Below are 21261 nucleotides of genomic sequence, written 5' to 3' on the forward strand. Positions count from 1 at the left end.
CACGCACACATTACCGCACACCGATGCACTGAAAGTCAACTTTCAATAACCATTGTCAAACTTTCTCGCCCGAAATGTCAAATGTACCCTTTATACAAACACAGAGGGTTTTATCCGATCTTCTGACCCTGAAACTTATTACAAACTTACGGTAAAACTGATTATTTGTATTTGGAAAGAGACCTGAAAGGTTAAATTGTAGCTAAACTAATTCTATCCCATTCCACATTCAAACATAAAAAAATAACTTTAACACTGCAAAGGTCCACTGACTTGTATAAATATTTTGCATCAAAACTAATATACATGCTACAAAGCACATTTATGACAGTTTTGACTTTATTCACACAGGCAGAGGACAGGGATCCCATTTACCCGGAGCAGAGTCTGGCAGTCTTTCTGAGGTAAACTGCTTAAGCTACTTTAAGCTATTTTATTGAGTCTCCTTCTAGTGACAGTTACCCATTGTGTTTATGTCTCGGGCTTTTATTGTGAAAGGTAAGAACAGAAGGAGTGGACCTGCACTGGTCAAGGTTGAAAGGTGTAATAAAGTTTGCTGACTTGGTTTGGTCTCCTATCCTCTGTGTTGTTATGTTGTTAAAATCCTAGTACCACGGTGTATGTTTTAAATATGTCCGTTTTCCGCACAACGTGTTGGTTTCTGAATTTATTTGAGAGCCTAAAGAGTTCCGTGTGAAAGCGAAAAAAATATATTGAGGCGCGAATAAAGGTTTAGTTTGTAAAACGGAAAAATAAAAATTGACTGACAGATTTTGTCTATTATCCCTCAAAAAACTGTATTATTTACTCATCTTAAGTTTATATAGATGAGTACTGGCCAATCTATCCTTATGTAGGAACAGTCTTTTTTCTCTTGGAATTATAATTAAGCTGTGAGGACAGTTCTTCCAAAACACACACGCACATGCACACACACACACACACACACACACACGCACGCACGCACACACACACACACACACACGCACACGCACACGCACACACGCGACTGACCTTCTGCGAGGCAAGGTACTCCATGCCTCGGGCGACCTGGTAGGCGCAGGACACCAGGTCTTTGAAGGTGAGCTGCTCGTCTGGGATTTTACAGGTGTCGAAGGAGTAGTCCATGCCCGGTGGCCGCCGCGCCCGCAGGTACTCCCTCAGGTTGCCTTTGGAGGCGTACTCCACCAGGACGTACAGAGGACCTGCAACACAGAGCACAGAGCAGAGCTTCACTTCCAGCACACGGTTTCACCACAGAGCTCATCATCTCCTCCGGGATGCACCGAGGCCTCACCGTCCTGCGTGCACGCGCCGAGCAGGTTGATAATGTTTTTGTGTTTTCCAATCATCTTCATCATCTCCATCTCGGACACCAGGTCCGACAAATCTTTGTCCGTGGCGTCATCTGAGGACAAACAAAAGAGTGTGTTGATGTCGTGTGCATCGAGGGGGAGGAATGCAGGGCGAGACGAAAGACTTTGTGACACACGAGACAAATTGTGATGTGTTCAGGGAGAGAGGGAAAGACACAATACTTCAGGGAAATCTAAGAACACAGCACCACGGCTGTTATGAGCCATGTTTCCATTCAACTATGAGGCAAATTTCAAGCCAACTTTTTTTTTGAAAAAGAAGAATTGCCACGTTTCCGTCGACTGACTTGGAAACGGCGAGCTAAAGCGTAGTTAGGCTATGCACGGCTGTAATCCGCCAGTGAACACAGAAGAAGAAGAAGTAGAGGTCACCAACAGCATGCGAGTTCAATGGTCCCTACGTCAGAATTTAATCAGCAAGCATGTTTCCATGATCCATTTTTTTTTTTTTACCAAAGCAGAGACGTTTCCATACAGCTTTCCTGATATGATGTTTCAACAATGGGCATAAAAACATGCGAATGGAAACGCGGCTACTCTCAAGGTTGTGCATTCACTCACGAAGCGCTGCACACAACGATCGCTCACCTTTCAGCATTTTCACGGCAACGTCGAGAGGCTTGTTGGGCTTCTCCTTGTCGATGCCGATGGCCTCGGCCATCACCACTTGACCGAAGCAGCCCTCGCCCAGAGGTTTACCCAGAGTCAGCCTGAAAGACAGACAGTCTCAGAGCTCGGATTTCTTTTCAGTGTGGATTGGTTTTTTTTTTTTGTTTCTCTCTCTCTCTGTCGTGTGATTGCCAAGTACAATAAACATGGAAGGGAGGTGTCATTGTGACCTTGATGTATTGACGGCTCGTGTTTTCACAGCACATAACGTTACAAGGACAAGAGCACAGTATCTGTCAACTCGGTGAAATATGTTGCTTGGCAGCGTGAAAAAAGCCACAGCGCACCATGTTTTGTCTCTGACAGGTTTAGACAGCAATGATGAATGTAGATCCGTGGAAGTATTTTGTCTCACCGTGTCCGAGGAAACTCCCATTTGGGGTCGGAGGGCAGCTCCAGCTCCGAGACGTTCGCCAGCATCGGCCCGTCGCTGGATGACAGGCGGGCGATCCGGACCAACGGGGTGTTGGAGTTCATGGAGGAGTTGGAATCCAAGGACACCTGCTTGGGTGCAAAAATAAACTGTTATAGACTCCGAAGAAGGACGAGGTGATGTGTGATTATACAAGCAGACAGGAGGAAAGAGAGGAAACGCAACATGACAAAAAATGTTCATCAGACAGAGTGAGATTTAGTCATCATAATCCAAAACATTCTCAGTTTGTACTGAAATATGTTTCGTTAAAATGGTTGAAAAATTCCTCTCATATCATTGCCAGATTAGGATTTTTTCACTTGTTCACTAGGCCAGAAACCCAGAAATTGAAAAAGCACACATAATTCAAAGTGCTGCAGATGTTTTATAGCTCCGGTTTGTAGAGAACGTTGTTGTAATGGATGTAAATATTTCCAGGTCAACCTCGGTTTGAACTTCTTGAACTTGTAGAAACAACATTTATGGATTGCAGACTGAATAACTTAAATGTTTGCAGCGACAGACTGCAAACATCACACGTCTCGAGACCAATGTCAGCAGCTCGGAGTTTCTCTGAAAAAAATAAAACCCAGCGAGACTCGGGATGGCGGCCGTGACTTTTACAAACAGCCGGCCTGTGGCTGTGCACAGGAGGAAGCGGGCGGTAACAAAGACGAATGAAGGAGGGAGCCGAGGTGGGATGGACGTCTCTATCCATCAGCGAGCCCCGCCGGCTCGACGTCCTCCCACCATTTATCTGGCTGCTGCGAGGGAGCTGATGGCTCCGGCCCTGCTCTTGATGGATCCTTTTGTCTCTGCCAGCTCGGGCCCCCTTCAGGTGGGGTCCTCAAAAACAAACATGTCCACTTACCAGACTTTCCTCCACAAAAGTCTTGACCGCAGCAAAATGAGGAAAAAATGCAGTGAAGCTTTAAAAATAAAATAAAACTGCCCCGACCACAATTTTGGAGGCATGAAAAGTAATATATGATAGAACATGCCAGGGGGTTTATGGGAGATTTACTCGAAGTTATGAAAAAGAAAGGAGAGAACTGGGAGATTAGCGTTAGAAAAAAACGAAGCAAAGATTACAGAAAAATGCAATAAGATCTTTCCCTGCACTACCATATAAGAGCATGTATATGAAGGTAGAAGAATAGAAAAGATTTAGAGGCTACAATTAGAGCCTCTTTCAAAAGATGACGTTTCTACCTCATGGAACCTGACAAGGCTGCTTTTATGTAACCAGGAATAATTAGAGAAATACAATACTGAACAACGCTTCCATGTATTTTCCCGTTTGTTTCAGTGTTTCTTTTCTAAGAACGGATTTTAAAATAATGTTTTTCTTTTCTAAAAATGCATCGTTTTCGCATTTTGCGGAGCACAACCCTTCAATCATGAAGCTGGAGCTCGTAAAGAGAAACCACACGGCGAAGAGGAGAAGAGAAGGTGTTTTGATGAGAGCAACGGGGAGTGAACAGAGGAGAAGATGAGGGTGAAGGTCTATTAATTAGTGTGGAGAGGGAAAGCCTGCAAAAGGAACTCTGGCCCGGTTTCAGAAATCCTTTTCCCTTATTGGACAGGTCTGATTCTCGTTCCTGTTTGGACTCTAAAATGTCCCGCTTGAGCCTCTGATTGATGTTCACTCAAAACTTTGTTTACTACCCGTCCAGAGAGCACAGCACTCTAGAACAATCTTGCAACAAATAAAAAGCATAATTCCTACCCCTTATTCTCCAAATTAAAAAAGATTGCTTCATCTGATAAACAGACCTTAAAGAGCAGACTGCAGACTGCAGCTGCTCCACTTTATGTTTCTCTCCAAACAGTTGAGTGGGCGAGTGTGCGTTACACACAGTGAAATCTAAAACTAACACTGACAGTCACAGGAGGGCATCAATGTCCCAGAGCTGAATCCGCTCCAAGATAAATGTGAACACGTGTCACCGGCGTGACGCCTTCCAGCGTCCACACAACGTCATCAATGCCGCTGGACGGAGAGAGAGATCCACGACGGATAGACGGACGTTAACTCACTCTATTTATTCACACTCGTAGCTTGCACATCCCTGACTGTTGAGGTTGTTTTTCAAAGTAATCTGAATTCTGCTACAGTTCAGTTTGAATGGGGAACAAAACAGCTGAAAGCAGCATCTGATGCAATGAATGTGTTAACCAAGTTTCTGATATGATTTTTTCCCCCTGTGCCCAGAAACTTCTATATTGTTTGGTGAAAAGTTGGTGAGTTAAAAAAGAAAATGGATAGTTATGGCAAAATACCCTCATGGATTACGGTTTTCTTGCAGCTCATATCATATATCTTATATTTTCAACACAGTTTTCTGGGGAAGAAAGGCTAAATTGTGACATAAATGTAACTGCATCATCTGCATCATGCTGCACCAACGTTATACACAATGCTAGAAGCTAAACTAAACAGGCATGGAGAGAGAAGAAGAAGAGGGGGGAAAGTGCTCATACGAATCTTGTATCTACTTTCTGTTACCTGTCTCTTGAGGGGGAACTTTGACAGTTTCTGCACGGGCGGCGTGGGCAACGTCTTCTGCGTCGTCATCCTCATGCGGCAAAGGACGACGATGACCACGGCGAGGATGAAGAGCACGCAGCCCGTCACGTAGATGAGGATGTCGGCGTAGTAGTCCTCCTTCTCCGCGCTCACTGCTTTGGGACGAGGAGGTCACACACACACAAATTGTTTGTTCGAAATACAAGAAACATGATAGTTATCATGTTATTCATACTTCTCCATCAATAACATTTCTTCTAGATCATTTTTAAAAAAGAGCTTTGCTCACTAGCACATTTCACCTGAACAGATTCCAGGAAGCGGTTTTCTATGGAATAACATAAGTCAAAACAGAAACACATCAGAAAGTAATCAGCCTGTAGTTTTATCCTGTCGCAGGTAATTGCACCTGTGATATGCTCCTCCTCAGGGAGGTAATTATTGTGTGAACACTGAAAAAAAATGTCTTTAAATTGCCTTGTCGCCTTGAGACATTCAAACAGACGATCTGCTCTGATTACAAAACGTCTTTCAAATGGAGGCTAGATTGCATGTTTGGCTCATGAAATTAAAAAGGTGAGATGACACCGTTGCAGCACGCTTAAAACATGTTAACAAGTAACAATCTATGGTAATTAGGTTTCAACATGAACGTTTAAGATTGTGCTACTGAGCAAAAAATAAAATTCAAATAAAAATAAGTACACAATCATAGTTTGGAAATGGAAAGGGACGACAAGAGTCGAAGGACCCGCAGAGAAGAGAGAAATATACCTGGAAGCACCGTCAGCCAGGCAGAGTGGTAAGCATAGCCGATAGAGTTCCCTGCCAGACAAGTGTACTCGCCCGCATCCTCAAAAGACACATTGGTCAAGAAGAGAACCTCTAGCTCCTTATCTGTAGTGTTAATACCGGCCGTCTGTGGAGGATGAGAGGGGGAAAAGATGGAGGGAGAAAATAAAGACAGAGAGAGAGAGAGAGAGAGAAGAGATATCATGAGCCCAAAAGCTCCTTAGAGGAAACACCAAATACACCCTGTAGGAAAGGACAGGAGTAAGGATTTAAAGGAGGGATTTTCTTCTGCCGACACCTGAAAACACCCAAAGCATCACCTTCACCGCGCTGCGAAAGAAGCCTGCTGGTTCCATCTAAAACCACACGCAACCCAGAAAGCTGTCACGCTGCAAAGCCTCCTTATACAGTCATTTTTAATGTTACCGAGTCCCAATAGTGGGAACGTTTCCTCTCAATTTGTCTCAAGAATTTGCTGAAATTCATAATCTTGATTCTAGTGTGCAACCTGCCTTATGAAGTCTTCCTTCGAGATACTGTCACTAATGTAGAAAATACTTGCCATATGTTGAATTACACTTACAACAGGTTGAAATATTCTCACAGAAATTTCAGATTTGATCACTTATTTGAAGAAACCAGAATGTTAGTGCTCAGTAATAGACGAAAATGACTTGATAAGATGTACAATTTTGCAGCGGACATTTTCTTTTTGCCAGTTATGCTGCGTCTCAAAACTGATACTTATGAACTTGTACTATATGATATTATTTTGAGTGGATAAGTGTGTTCACATTGACAAGTATGTAACAATGCAGTGCAGTATGAGCACTCTGATCAAAAAGTTGATGGAATGTGGGACACTTTGCCCACCTCAATGTTCGCGTAAAGGGCAGGACATTCCTGATGATCATTTCCTGTAATTTTGTAACGGCCATGTTTGATTTGAGGCAACATTACTGTAAATGTTCACACTTGACGAGTACGTGCATAATGTAGGCAGTGTACTACATGTGAGTGTACTAACTGAAGTATAGGATTCGGGAGACAGCATTAGAGTTTTCTCCTGGTTGCTGCTACAACATGTGAGTTTAAATGAAACCAGCGAGCAAAGCAGATCCCTTCACCATTCTTTTTAGACGTCTCAAAAGCCTTTCAGCTTCAAACTTTGATTTAGGATGTTGTTCTGAAATGTTTTTGTAGTTCTATATTTGTATCTTTTGTTTTTAGGGGTGCCTCAAGGATCTATTCGGGGCCCACTGCTTTCAATTGTTCTTTTTTTATTAAAAGAACTACCTGTTCATTATTTCTACACATTTTTTACCACTTCCTGTAGATTATAGTTCCCTAATGCAAGATGTTTTTCAATCCGTATTAGAAACACGACGACTTACATTCAGCATTATGAATAGAAAGACTTAAAAACACGTTATAATACTTTGTAGGATGCTAAAGATCCAGCGTGCTGCTAAATAACCTTGAAATTACTCTAAAAGGGCATCTCTGCAATTGTGGCTTTTCCACTTTGAGTAATGGTGGGTGTGATGACCAGTGGGGGAGTTTCTAACCCAGTGTCTGATGTGGCTCGGTAGGGGGGGGGGGGGACGACAACGACGACTCTCATTCACCAGGCCTCAGTAATGAACAGTGACATCCAGACCCAGTCATGAATCAGAGTCCTGCCGCATGCTTTCATATACAAGCACATTAATACAGCAGGAGAATGCACTCCCGGTGAAAATCAATATGGTTTGGTCGGTGGGGTTTTTACGTGGCTTTTGTGTGTGTGTGTGTGTACGTGAGTGTGTGTGTGTGTGTGTGTGTGTGTGGGTAAAGGTGGTTTGTGGAAGAGCGAAGCTTTTGAAGTTATCTCAGTAATTAAAGGTGTGATATTGTGTTTGTTATTGATCTGTAAGGAAGACAAAGTGGCACTGCGTTTGACAATGGATGATAGCAACTAGTAACAGAATATGAGAATTTAAACTTAAATCCTAGTAGAGGCATGTTTGTGTGCGTGTGTTAGTGTGTGCGTGTGTGCGTGTGTGTGCATTGTCCTATTAGCAAGCCAGCAAGCCAATCAAACCCACAACCAAGAGGAGTCCCGCAGAGAGGAGGAGACACAGCAGAGGATCACATGTGGTGAAGGCGGCAGTGGCCCGGAGCTCAGGATTTACCTGGTTTGTGTATCTTAAGCCAGAACGTGTTTTCCGACTTGCCTACAAAGTTTGAGGCGCGACACCAGTACTTCCCAGCATTTCTCTCTGTCACGTTGGACAGTTTCAACTTACTGTGGGCCTCTGTGTGTTTACTGACAACACTCTGTAAAGGCAAAATTGAGAGGCAGTGAGGCCTTTGCAGCAAATTCCGGAAAGATCACATGTACAGAACACATATGAAAACACACACACACACACACACACACGCACTTTCTGTTTGAGATTAAAAGCATTAATAAGACAAACCTGTAAAATCCAGAGATTAAAGGCATTACAGCATGTCAATCTTCTCAAAAGTGTGTGCACGGCATGCATAAACACACACAAAACACACCGCTTGTGGCAGGCTCTCCAGCGGAGAAACTGCAGATTAATAATTAAACGGGCCAAGCACATAAAGGAATAATAATGAACATCCACGGCTCGGCTCCAGACGCCTCCCCTCTCCCCTCCTACGCCGGGGTGAAACGCTCATCGTTAACTGTTTTTCCAGGCATCAAAAGAGCAAATCAGACATTTCTCAAAAAAAAAAAAAAAATTAAAAAAGATCTTGCATGATCCCCCCCCCCCCCTCCCTCCCTCCTCCTCCTCTCACCCTCAGCTGTATTTAACTGCTATCGTATATGCCACACATGAGACGTCGCAGAGAGTCTGAATGAACTGTGGGGGCACACAGAGACCTCAGTAAATACTGTTTCAATTATGTGGTAGTTGAAAATAGAGCGTGGAGCCGTCTGGCCCCCCTCCCCTCCCTATCTCTCTCTTTCTCTTGGCCTGTCTTTCTCCCCCTCCCCCTCCTTCTCTCTTTCTCTCACTCTTTATCAGACTGGCACCTCGTTACTTAAATGTGCTGGACATTTTACACACGGGTCTCGTTTTTTTTAGATACTTCTTTGCGTAAAAGTGGCGACGGAAATCGGATCTAGAAACATTTCTGTGACACTTCCAACCGCTCGACTCAAACGTCGTTATATTATGTGGAAGCTACAGAACGCAAACGGTTAAATAAACACGATATGTCAGGAGGGGCTTCTTGTTCTGTCTTCTTAGACCACTGCAATACACTTGTTATTTGATTATCACTTCTTATGCAAAGAAAAAACACATTTAATGGCAGTTTCTGGCAGTTTAATAAACCACAAAATATGGCGAATGAGACAATTTTAAAAGAGGAGTTTAACGTTCATGGCAGATTTAGTTACTTTAGACAGCTGTCTCCGGTCTTTATGCTAAGCTAAGATAACTAGCTTCCTAATTACTCATAAATACATAAGAGTAACATCAATCTTCTCATTTACCTCTTGTCAGGAAAGTAAATAAAGATATGTCAAATTATTCCTTCATGTTGCTGGTGCTGGTTCAGTTTCCCCTACATGTTTACATTTTTTGCCAACTGTTCACAAGATGAATACATTACATTTTCTACCTGATAAATGCTATAAAAAAATAAGATGATAAAGCTTTTTACAGGATCCCCCGTGCTCACGAAGGTTATTAATTAAGGCTTCAGCTGCAATAATAATCCAACATGGATGCAGCCAGCTGTGGAGGTGAGACCCCGAGAACTCTCTCCTACTTTAATGATATCATTAACTCACCGCTAAATAAAGTAGATCTAAGTCTGAGAGCCTCAAATCCATCACTTCAAGGAATAGATGAAGGCAGCAATGTTAGAATATCTTTGTTCCGTCTCCTGCCACTCTTCTTCTTCTTCTCTCATTTTCCATCTCTCCCTTCTCCCATTTCTTTCTCGTTCCCTGTGTTTCTCTCCCGGCCTCTCTTTCACCCCCTCCCACTCATTCTAAAAGCCTCTCACCCGCCATCTTTACCCACCACTCTCACTCTCACTCTCTCTCCCTGCTGACTTTGCCCTTCCTTGTGTTCCTCAGCTCATTTTTTCCATGGCTTTTTTGGGTGCCTCTTCCCTCTTTCCTCCCTCCTCCTCCTCCTCCTCAAACCACGCGACGCAGCACATCTGACGGCAGCGGCGGTTAAACAGAGCCCGTCTCTCTCCCTGCGTTGCCGCCACCACGGCAGTTAACTTAGTCCAAACCAGATGTTTGTTTTATTCCCTCGCTCTTTTTCTCGAGGCAGAAAAAAAAAAGAAAAAAGGGAGAGGCTAAATAAGAAAGCAAAAGGCCTTCTCTGGTTTTTTTTTCGATGGGTGTCTTCCTCTCCCTCACCCCAAATAAAAAAATAAATAAAATACATGCCCCACAGTGGGTTTAGGGTGTCGTCCTCTTCGGCGAGGAATGCTTTCTACTTTCTATTCTTGAACCCCAGCGCTGCTTGGGGAGGAGATCAGACCTCCAGGAGTTACTCTTAAGACTTCCCCTCCGTGCCTAAACAACCTTTATTTTACAAAGGAGCTCTTGTGATTGAGAAATGCTTTTTATGCATTTCAGACAAAAACAACAAACATCAATAGCTTGAACCAAAAAGCACGAATCAGAACGAATCAGTAATTCATTAATACTTGGAGATGGACGTTCACAGCCTTTTGCGGTACTTGATGTACAACTGAAGAGTTCATTCATGTAGACACATCCAGCCAATCAGCAGCAAGATGCATCATCAATGAATCAAAGCTGGACTGCCAGGTATGGCTTCAAAATGTCCAACATATGACCTTTAAGGTGGATTTACTTTCTCAGATAGTATTGTTTGGTTTGTCTGTCTAACATTTTCTTTCCTTAGTCTGGCCTTTTTACTAATCTCTCAGGAAGTCAAAATGATGCATTTGATCTGGCCTATTATTTGTTTGTAAATTCAATAAGTAAAGTTCAGGGAGAAATGTGCACATCGGGTCTATGGATGTAACAAATAGCTAATAATATCAGATTTGTTGTTGTGACCCATCAGCTTATAGACATTCTTTTAACAATGTGAATACAATTAGTTTGGTAATAGAATCATGATTTAAGTTTAGTTTTGTTGTGGAAGTGCTGGAACAACTGGAACAAACATCCACCTTTAATTATGGTTTAATTGAATTTAATTCCCCCTCACAGTTGCCAATCATTGTCCGACACAATAATTAGGTACTAAAATGCATCATCTCCTATTCAATCGATTAAAAATCGCACAAAAACGAACTCAAGCTTTTATTACAAACAGATTAGATTATTGCATTGCTCTTTTTACTGGTCTTTTGAAACTGTCAACTGAAAAAGGGCAACTTAATAAGAACTGTGCTGCCAGACTTTTAACCCAAATAAAAAACAAGAAAGCATATTGGCCTGGTTTAATCCCTTGGCTTCCAGTATCTTTAAGAATAGATTTTAAGGTTCCGCTCTTCATGGTTTGGGAGCGGCCTACGTTACAGACGCTGTCATTTTATAGCCCTTCACGAGCTCTCAGATCTTCTACTGATGTACTCTCTTTTTTTATTACACACAATTATATGCACAAGAAAAAAAGCTGCACAGCTGTTTTTTGTTTTTTTTAAACTATGCTTCTAAATGATGGAATATCCTTCCAAAAGCTGTAAGAGACACGGGCTCTGAGAACAATCTTCAGCAGCAGCTGATTTTGACTTATTAATTTGTATTATTTACTATTAAAACTGAGGCGGTGCAGGTGCAAACACAGGAACAGACCTGATTTACAGCGGTATTATTAGGTTAATGACGCTGCCGTAAAAGTGCAGGTGATCCTTTCCTTTCCCATAATGACGCGTCGTCAATTACACGCTGCAGTGAAAAGAGCACGTGGCCCCCCCACAAAGACCCACCTACTGTACAAACTCATTAAACAAAACATTTAGGGCGCATTAATTACAAATGAAATCATCACAGGTTGAAATCTACGCCCGGCAACAGCCGCCGGGACCTCGGACCCACCTTCAGGATGTTGACGTAGGGAACGCCGTCGGGGCCGTAGCGGCTGCCGTTGACCTCGATGTGCTTCAACCACTGGATGTGCGGCTGGGCGTCGCTGTAGACCTTGCAGTGGAACTCCACGTCGCTGCCCAACACCACCGTCTGATTGGCTGGCAGGCCCGCCTGGAGGATGGGCCTGTGGGGGGAACGCTCTGGGGAGGGGAAGCGTGGAGTCATTAGCACGGGAACGATGCTGCAGGAAAGGAAGATATACTAAATATTTCACACCAACAACTCTCGTGGGTTCATTCAAACCGCTGGTGCGCGTTAATGCCTTCCTTGTTTACACAGAAGCAGCAGTGAGAGTCGGTGTTGTTTACCTAATACATCCAGCTGGTAGGTGTGGGTGATGGCGCCGTACTTGTTCTGCACCACGCAGGTGTAGTTGCCCCGGTCTGACGGCACGGCGCTCTCCATCACCAGACTCCACTGCTGGTGTCTCAACTGGTGGGGGGGAGGGGGAGAAAGAACAGTCAGGATGCGTCATTACATCACAACTAAATCTGTAAAGGATGCTGAGCCTTGTTCAAGAAATCTCAGGGGGGAGGGTGAGGTGTCGTGTTCTCAGGACTGACAGACGAGTTCTTATCCTGTATATTTCCACTTGTGATAACATACTATCATCTCAAGTTCATGCATATACCTCAGGACTTAAATCATCTTTTCAATGCACACTAAGTCACAAACCGAAGCTGCAATAGAGACCAACGCCTCTCTCACAAACAAGCGAGCGCTCTGTCCAGAGAAGAAATCAGATCTCCTCGCTCCCTCCTTTGATTTCCTTTTGGTATGAAACATCACAGAGCGGTCAGGTTTACCCTTTTGAACAAACATAAAAGTGCTTGCATTGAGTGCGTGCTGGTTGATGCAGAGCAGACGCCGATGAGCAGAAAACTCCATATTTTGGCAAAGTACAACCGAGACCGCTCTCGTCTGATTAGGTGTCTTCTTCAGACTTTGGATCAGATTTAAAAAGTAACAGGAGAGAATTAAGTAATCCTCAAGATGCAAGATTGCTTTACAAGTTGCTAAAAAAAAAAATGATGGCAAGAGTACAAAAAAACGGAATGCCACAAAGCAAATTGATTGAAAGAATATTTCATACAAGTCTCTTAAAATCATTTCCGTCTCTCCCCCTGCAGTGCAAGATCATCTTCTTTTTGTGCATCTCCTGAAGTGTGGTTCCACTGTGCCAGTCAAGAGCAATCCCTCCTCGCAGGGTAAATCTTGCGTAGTAATTCAAACCAGGTGTGGCTGGATGGCAGCAGCAGACAGACACTAACTTGACAGATTCAGGAGCTGCTCGGGAGGCCGAGCGGGGGAAGCCCGGCGAGGCGAGAACAGAGGAACCGGCCACGCATCGACAGGCAGAGGCTCCGCGGGGCCGAGAGGGACGACCCGCGCAGCTTAAGTGGAAACATGCGGCGAGACGAGCGTGGAGCGAACTCCTGGGAAAAGAGGTCAGAGTCACCAAAAGACGGGGGGTCAACAAAGAGGCTTTTCAGGGTGGAACACTCGGCATCACCTGGGTCGGAAAAATGTGCCGACCCAGAGGGGGCTCGGTGTTTTCACAAACGTTTAACCCCACGCGTTTCAGGTGGGAGGCCAGCCATTCACAGAAGCTTTATGTGTGGAGGCCGAGGAGCCCTCTCCCCCCCTCTGTGTTATACACTCTCTCTCTCTCTCTCTCTCTTGGAGGCGCATGCGGAAAAAAATTGAACTACTGTAAATATTATGCCTGTGTATGCTTTTTTTTTTTTTTTGCAGTTGCGTGGTAACGTGGAGCAGGCCGCCCCGCTCAACGCTGGCAAATGGGGGGGGGGGGGAGCGGCTGGCTGGCTCCACCCCGTCTACCCCTCTCAGAGCCGAGGAGTCAAACTGGAGTCAATGGCTGCTCTCATGAGCAGATGAGTGACGCCTTCTGCTGCGGTCGCTGAGCACAGAGGAGGAGGAGGAGGAGGAGGAGGAGGAGGAGGGCGGGAGGGAGGGAGGGAGGGGGCGCATGAGGAGGGAAGCTAGAAGGTGGTAAAATATGAGCTGAAGTCGATGCTCAGTTGAAGCCAAGACCACCAACAGAAACAGACTGAGATCAGGGTTGTGGTCTTATTCCGGTCTCCGTATCATAAAAATAAAAAGGCATAATTTCATACTAACACAAAGCCTCAGGAAGGTACATTTACTTTAGTTCTCCGCTTCTTTTGAGGCACAGCTACTTTGAAGTACCTTCGACTCCACTAAATGTAACCGACAGCTGATATGACAGATTTTCTCATTTCGCTCGAGTGCTGACAAGGAAGGAATGGTGGACTCTTAAAGCCAGAGCTGTTTCAGCTCAGTAAAACATGTACTTTTGATACAATCTGTGATCCTTCAACTTCATTCGTCAGCATGAAAGTCCCCAAACTGGAGCTCCAAGTATTTTAGAATTCACTGTTTGCAATTACATGTTTATGGCATTTACAAATCTTCACAATAAGAACTTTTCTCAAGCCCTTGTAAAAGGTAATACGACTTTTTAACATTTCTTTTATTTATCTTAAAGCAAGACCATGCAATTTTTGAAAAAGGAAATAACATTTAATTCCATTTACAAATGAAAAGTTGAATTCATAAACATTAAAACCTACTCTGCTTACACTCCGACATTCTGCTCTTACCGCATTACTTGTGCTGGTATGACCGGTAGCATATGGTGGTTAATATTAGCTATTAAACTAAATAATAAATATTGCTGTGCGATGGTTTTAACATTATTGATTAACCACTACCCCATGACGGTCATGTATGGGAACTGTAGACACTTTCAGCCAAAAGAGCGGATATCTAGTAGAGAAAGGCAATTTTCAAATTCAAGAAACATCGTGGTAATAATTAACTGAGTGACATTTTCACTTTAATTCTCCTCTGTCTTTCCCTCAGCACATTTAATTACTTTCTTCATACAAGCCACTTTTATGACCATGTTACATTGGCTAACCCCTGTTGAACCTGCAGCATTAGTCCCCAAATGTGATAATCCCATCCATTCCAATCACGCCAGATTCCAAACAGAATTACATTATTAAGGAGCTTATGTTAGAGTCATAGGAGGCTTTAAAGGTTTTAGGGCTTATGGGAATGGACGGGGGAGTTTCACACTGCAAAAAGTGTGCATCTGAAGGAGACGTTTAATCACCATAGAGGAAAAGAGGGGGAGTTTGGGATTTGTAATGCAGCATTTTGTGCATGAATTATTGAGACAAATAAAGTTATCAGCTTCATTTTAACACACTTTTCTTGCCTTTCTGAGTCTGCCATGGAAAACAGTGAGGTTAGCGCACCCCATTGGCGCAGCCTTTCGCTTATTTTAATCAAAACAAGAGTCCCCGACTCAACTGCCAGCTCAAATGGTTCATAAAGACGAAGACATTTTTTGCAGTGTAGCAGTTGTCTGAGAAAACACAGGACGCTCCGCTCCCTTTATAGTCCAAACCCTCCGTCTTCACCTCGCAAAATAGCCCCGTCAGAACCAAGTTACCAGAATTTATGACTTTGTCAGAGCGGACCGGTGGCCCGGATCTGTGCTACCTCGACATCCAGAGAAAGCAGAAATAGATCGAAGCGGCCCTGAGGGCTGGCTGGCAACGTTTGTGGGTCCGTTGCCTGAGTTTCTCTCTTCATGCCGATGCATCAACACAGCGGAAAAGTCTGTAAAACTGGAAGTATGAGATTTCAGAGGAGAAAAACTAATAAACACGATAATCTGTCTTTTTTTGAGACCCCTTGGTGTATTTGTGAAAAACGACATGGGGGGGGAAGGTGAATGACCGTGGAAGCTCACAAATTAAAAAGAGTCCAAAAATAATCTTGCAAAGTGTAGAAATTCCTAAGCGGCCTACAGAGACTCACAATCCGGGCTGTGTTAAAGTCGGGACTGGAAAAACAAGGATGTAAAGTGCTTAAAGTCTTAAAAAGTAACAGTGCGGCGCCCGTTTAAGAGCCCTGGGTTTGGAAACCTGTCAAAACAGGGATTGAAAAATCTGTTAGGGGCCGGGCGACCTGGACGAAGTGAAACACAATAATTACATTGTCAACTTTTGTCTCGCTTGTGCCGCCGCGGTTCAGCATGAATACAATGCAATCCCTCCCAGCACATGTGGCAGCGTACAACAGCATTGGCTATGGCTTTCAAAGACTCAGACCGCCTCAATAGGCCGGCGACACGCCCATCCCTCCCCACCTCCATCTGATGGCTCAATAGAGAGGTGAACTTTGACCTTTAGGCCCGGCCCCGCTATAATGGAGGAGGCGCTGAGCGCCGCAGTTTGTCTGGGAAGGCGCACAAAGCTCCGCCACGTCGCCCCTGCTGGAATTTAATTTTCCGTTTTACAAATGAACCACACATCCTATTTACCGTTTAATTTGGCTTCAACAAACTTCTCTGTGTCGCATTTCAATAGACTCACAAAGCGCTCGCAAGACAGATATGAAGGTCTGAACCAGCCTGTGAGACTTTGTGCTTTTAATAGTGATAATTATACCACCAATATTCACATTTTTGTACTCAATATTGGTACTCATTTTTGTACTCAAGTTGCTTCCATGAAAAGCATGTGCAAGAGCATCCAGACCATCAAACTGTCCACTGGAAAAGGGGAGAAACGCTGTTAAATGCAGCGCGACGCACACCAACAGTTTCTAAGAAACGTTAACACTGTGAAAAAATATTTTTTAGGGAATACACAGTATTACACAAAAAAAATGGAGGTGGCGAGAGAGTCTGCAACCATAACTGCACATATACACTTATTAAATAGGTGCTGGGTTATTTACACTATATTATCATAACATGATAATAATATTTCATTGTTAAATATCACTGTTATCGTCGATACCGGTGTATTATATATCAGGGTAAGATAATAATGTCCCTCACAAATGAACAAACATAAAAACTACAAAGAAAACATGACTAAGACTTACTTATTGTAAGACAATTTCAAGTGATTTCAGGCCTTTATGGAAGATGAAACCTTATTAAAATGGTTGTCTTCAAGGAACAAAGGAGAACACGGTGCGTCCTCTGAAAGGCCACTTTCGCCCACTCCAGTGTGAAGCCAGGAGGTACTTTTGTAGGCGGGTAATGGGCCTTAATGGTTGGTAACTTTCACCTCTTACTGGTGCAGATCGGATGGCACTTAAGAGTAAATGACAAACTGTGGTGGTCGTGCTGAGTGGAGGGGACTCCATTGTGCTGATCAGTATGGATCAGTTAGTCACTGGCACACGCACACACACACACACACAGACATACGCACACACACACACACACGCACACACAGCCCTGAGAGACGGGTGACAGAATCATCCCATCACCCGTCCAAACCTTTAAAAAAAAAATAAAATCTGTCACAGTCGCGATTCATTCAGCGTAAATTAACCACGGCTGTCGAATCAGAAATGATCTTGTCATTTCAAGACGGCTGCCAGAGGAAGACGGCTTCACCTTGAGGACCCTGTTGGAGGAATAGAGTCTTGAGAAGGCCATTGTGAGCCTGTCAAGACCCCGACCCCCCGTAGTCCTGCAAGATGAACTCATCACTGGCAGATGTGAGGCGGGGTGACACGGCCGGACCGAATGCACTGCAAGAAAAGTCTGACAACAGATTGCCGCATTCTGTTGTTCACATGTCTGTTGGCACGATGACGATTCAATCTACAGCCGGTTAGTTCGCTCGTTGTCATCTTTCTTTCTTTTGCTCTTCATAAACATTTCTAACAACAATGTGTTGGATTTCTGGCTTCCTCACAGTAATGCTGTTTGACACTAAAAATCCACTTTGAGGACAAAAGGAAGCATTTTATGTTTTCTGAAGCTTCCACAAAGCAGTGATTGTTCTAAAAATATCACCATGTGTAGTTAGCATGTGTAGCATTAGCCACCAAAGGACAAAGACAGGAGAACAAAATAAGAGGCATCTGCAGAAACATTTAAGTAACGGGTAGCTGAATATCATACAGCTTATTACACCACTTACTAAAGAAATCAATACTTTGATGAACAGACCGTAGAATGCTGTGAATGGAATGGAATGGAGAATTCAACAAAGCCGTGTAATAAATAATAAAGAATCAAGCGCTTCTCATGGTGTTTGACTGACAGGTGATTTCTGGGTAATGCACAAACACTGGACAAAAAAACGAGGATCTGATGGATAATCGTGTTAGAAATTAAGTGACAACATAATGGTATTAGACACATCACTCAACTCGATTGGAGATAATGTGACTTGATTTTTGGTGGTAATGTGCAAATGTCCGAATTATCTCTGAGAACATTGCTTTAAAAAGAAGAATAAAAAGACTGATGAGTTATTTAAACATGCTTTGTTAAATGACTGAGCACCAACGATATTAAACGTTCATTGTTTCGTGCTGGACAGTTGAGCCTAATGTTTTGCAGGGTGGAGGTGGGGTTTGACATCCGGACCCCCTGACCCCTCTGAAGCCAGGCCATGTCACAGGCTTGTCTGTCACCCAGCACCCTGATTCTATAGAGGGTGACCTCTCCGCTCTCCCCCCTCAAGGCCAACAGCGGCCACATGGCTAACTGGATTGTAAAACGGCTTCGGGGTGGGGGGGTGGAGAGAGAGCTTCTCGATAAAGACACAGAAAGGAACGTCTCAATAACGACCTCCTCCAATCTAACATCTCCATCACTGTGCAGGACTTTGTTGGAGAGACTTTGCTGATGATACATGTGGCTTTAACGTTCCATAACTGTGCCACACAACACTGCCAATGAGGGTTAAGTGGCTTCAAAGCATAAAGTCTGCAGGTTATGTGAAGCCACGTCCACTGAGAGTGAATTAAAAGGGTAAGATAAGGTAAGTGGGGGAAAAAGTAAGTGGTTTCTTTTATGGGATTTAGGTGAACCGATTTTAAAACTCAAATAAATACAAGTTAAGTTTCTGAAAGAAGGGCAGCAGAAAATATGGCAATAAAACACGTTTAAATTGCGTACAGCTGCCCCTGTTCTGTTTTAAAGCACTGTGCACCAACAGTCCCGGTATCAAACCGGCGTGCGCCTCAAATAACACAGGGACACCCACACACTTTACAGCACCACGAGGGCCTCCGCCGTCAGCATGGGTGGCCACAGCAAGAGATGGTGCCAAGTGCGACCCGCTGAGCGATACAGAGCGGAAAATGTAAAGGAATTTGCCTCTGACGACACAGTACACGGCCAACAGGATGCCATGTACGCTGTAAATGCTTTCTATGGATAGCCAGCTATACATATCACTCTCTAATTACACATGCAACATCCCATAGATGCAGGTGTTGCAGTGACCACAAGGGAGATGTCATAGTGATTGAGTCTGCAGCCAGCGGTTATTTTAGTAATCGAGTATTCTACAGATTAATAGATTCATCAGATGAAGATAATGTACATCATACATTTTGTTTCATTCTTGAGGTTGGAGAAGGTTTAAGAAAGAGAACACCAGACAGAACTAATAATTGGACACTACTATCTGTCAAAATTAAACCCACTTTGTGCATTAAAGTGCCATAATACATTTCAGGCTTCAGACTAACTTCTTTCACCAACGTCCAGAAAAATAATCTCAAGCGTCTTTAACCGTCAAAAAAAATTCTTCCTGTGATCCTTTTACTTTGTTATTGTCAGCTTTAGTGGTAATTTGCATAACTCAAATTATTATGATATAAAAAGATTGTATATTTCATTCAATATTGGCTTTGATAAAAAAAAAAATATTAACATTAGAAGGCGTATGCATTTTATAAGATGAACTAGTCATAATTCCCTCTCTAATGTCTTTTGATATTTTTGTGAAAACATCTCCTTCAAATTTAGTTCTCGGCAACAACTAAATTTGACAAGATGACATTTGAATGCCTCACGATAGATAACATTATAATTTAACTTGGCTCAATTGTCATTTTCATTCAATAGAACTTGAACGCCTCATAATGTAACCCAATGCAACCTCCTTTAACGTTAGCCGTCAGCTCCGTTATCATCTAACGTCAACTAGCTCTCCTCCACCTTTATACCGATTACGCTGACAATAATATCTTTATACAGCACCAGTCACCAGAAAAACACTCTATTTTTGTCATTTTCTACACAAAAAGGACACTTATGGATGATGGTGAGCTGTCAAGAGAATTGGTGAACAGATGGAATAAACATCCAAGCGATCTGACCGGGATTCACTTGCAGCCAACAACGGAGCCGTAAACTTTATCAGCAAATCATCCGGCGTATGAAACCTGCTAAAAGTTGCTGTCGGGGAGCCACTCAGAGTGTCCTGAGGGCTGGTGACAGGTGTGTGTGTGTGTGTGTGTGTGAGAGAGAAAGAGAGAGTGGGGACAGAGGGAGGGAGACAACTGCTGTTGGTCTGCTGGGAGCAGATGTTGGAGATCTCTGTAAACTGTTAGCTGCAGGATCTCATTACATTTAACTCTTTAAAGGCCAAACCTCCACCGGGGAGAGAGTGTCTCTCACTGCCTCGAAGTTTTTGTTTCACACGTTCTGCTTATTGTCTTCATCCCAAAAGTGACACAGCAATTCAACGTCACAAAAATAAAATCTCATTTTTTTTTTTTACATTGTAAATGGGACCAATGTTTCTGTGGGGAAATTTGTAATGACTGTAAAATCCTAACAGGTGAATTGCTTTAGCATCACCTTATTAAGGCAGTGCGAGGACTGAGAGCGAGGCGGCATCCCTGAATGCCTCGAGATGAAAACTTAATTCGGAGCCAAGAAAGCGTCCGACATCGTTAGCGTTTTCTTTCTCATTGCCGTGACCTTTTGCAGGCTCCCCGGAGCGATATGACTTTACCAACCGTAGTTATTATGATCTCAACGGGAAACAGCAGGGGGCAAATTAGTGTGGCGCTTGAGGTTTTGGTGAAACTGTTTTCATTCATTTTAACTGGACAGTTAACTATGAGGTAGCATACAGTTCACGAGGCTAACGGTAGCAATAATTTAATAGTTGCCTTGCAACAATTACAAATATTAAAAAGCAGCAACATGCTAAAAAAAAAACACTCGGGCTCAAGACAAGGACAGAACGAGGACTGGAACAATTTACCTCCGTGGGCATCATTTTAGCCTTCATATGTCATCACGTTTGAGTTTATTTTGAACCAAAACACAGGTTTCGACTGTTTGAATTCCGATCGTCTCACCACACTGGGTTTTTCTTTTAATCCTACAGCTCAGGGCCATTAGAGGAACACAAAAGTAAACCAAGCCCTGTTACTTTAAGCAGTGCCATTCCGCATGAGAGCCCAGTGTTTAGAGAGAATCCGATGACAAAACGGAGTACAACAGCTGTTTGCTGCACTGCATTACTGTCAACAC

The 21261-nt window shown here is 43.4% G+C and overlaps 1 protein-coding gene across 5 annotated transcripts in view; it reads right to left on the bottom strand.

The window, feature by feature from the left end:
* Positions 1 to 21261, bottom strand: part of fgfr3 (fibroblast growth factor receptor 3) — a 64435-nt gene that overhangs the window by 8296 nt on the left and 34878 nt on the right. For 2 of the 5 annotated variants that reach the window (XM_034563504.1, XM_034563501.1), the window contains exons 6-13: positions 12200 to 12323; positions 11841 to 12031; positions 5765 to 5909; positions 4970 to 5145; positions 2401 to 2549; positions 1965 to 2086; positions 1298 to 1408; positions 1015 to 1205 (exon numbers count right to left, since the gene is read on the bottom strand). In XM_034563504.1, the coding sequence (XP_034419395.1) occupies positions 1015 to 1205; positions 1298 to 1408; positions 1965 to 2086; positions 2401 to 2549; positions 4970 to 5145; positions 5765 to 5909; positions 11841 to 12031; positions 12200 to 12323 (1209 nt within the window). Of the gene's footprint in view, positions 1 to 1014; positions 1206 to 1297; positions 1409 to 1964; positions 2087 to 2400; positions 2550 to 4969; positions 5146 to 5764; positions 5910 to 7956; positions 8102 to 11840; positions 12032 to 12199; positions 12324 to 21261 lie in introns of all 5 variants that reach the window. The other 3 variants (XM_034563505.1, XM_034563502.1, XM_034563503.1) reach the window with 2 other exon arrangements.

The sequence above is a fragment of the Cyclopterus lumpus genome, chromosome 22 (genome assembly GCF_009769545.1).
Source record: "Cyclopterus lumpus isolate fCycLum1 chromosome 22, fCycLum1.pri, whole genome shotgun sequence".
NCBI lineage: Eukaryota > Metazoa > Chordata > Actinopteri > Perciformes > Cyclopteridae > Cyclopterus > Cyclopterus lumpus.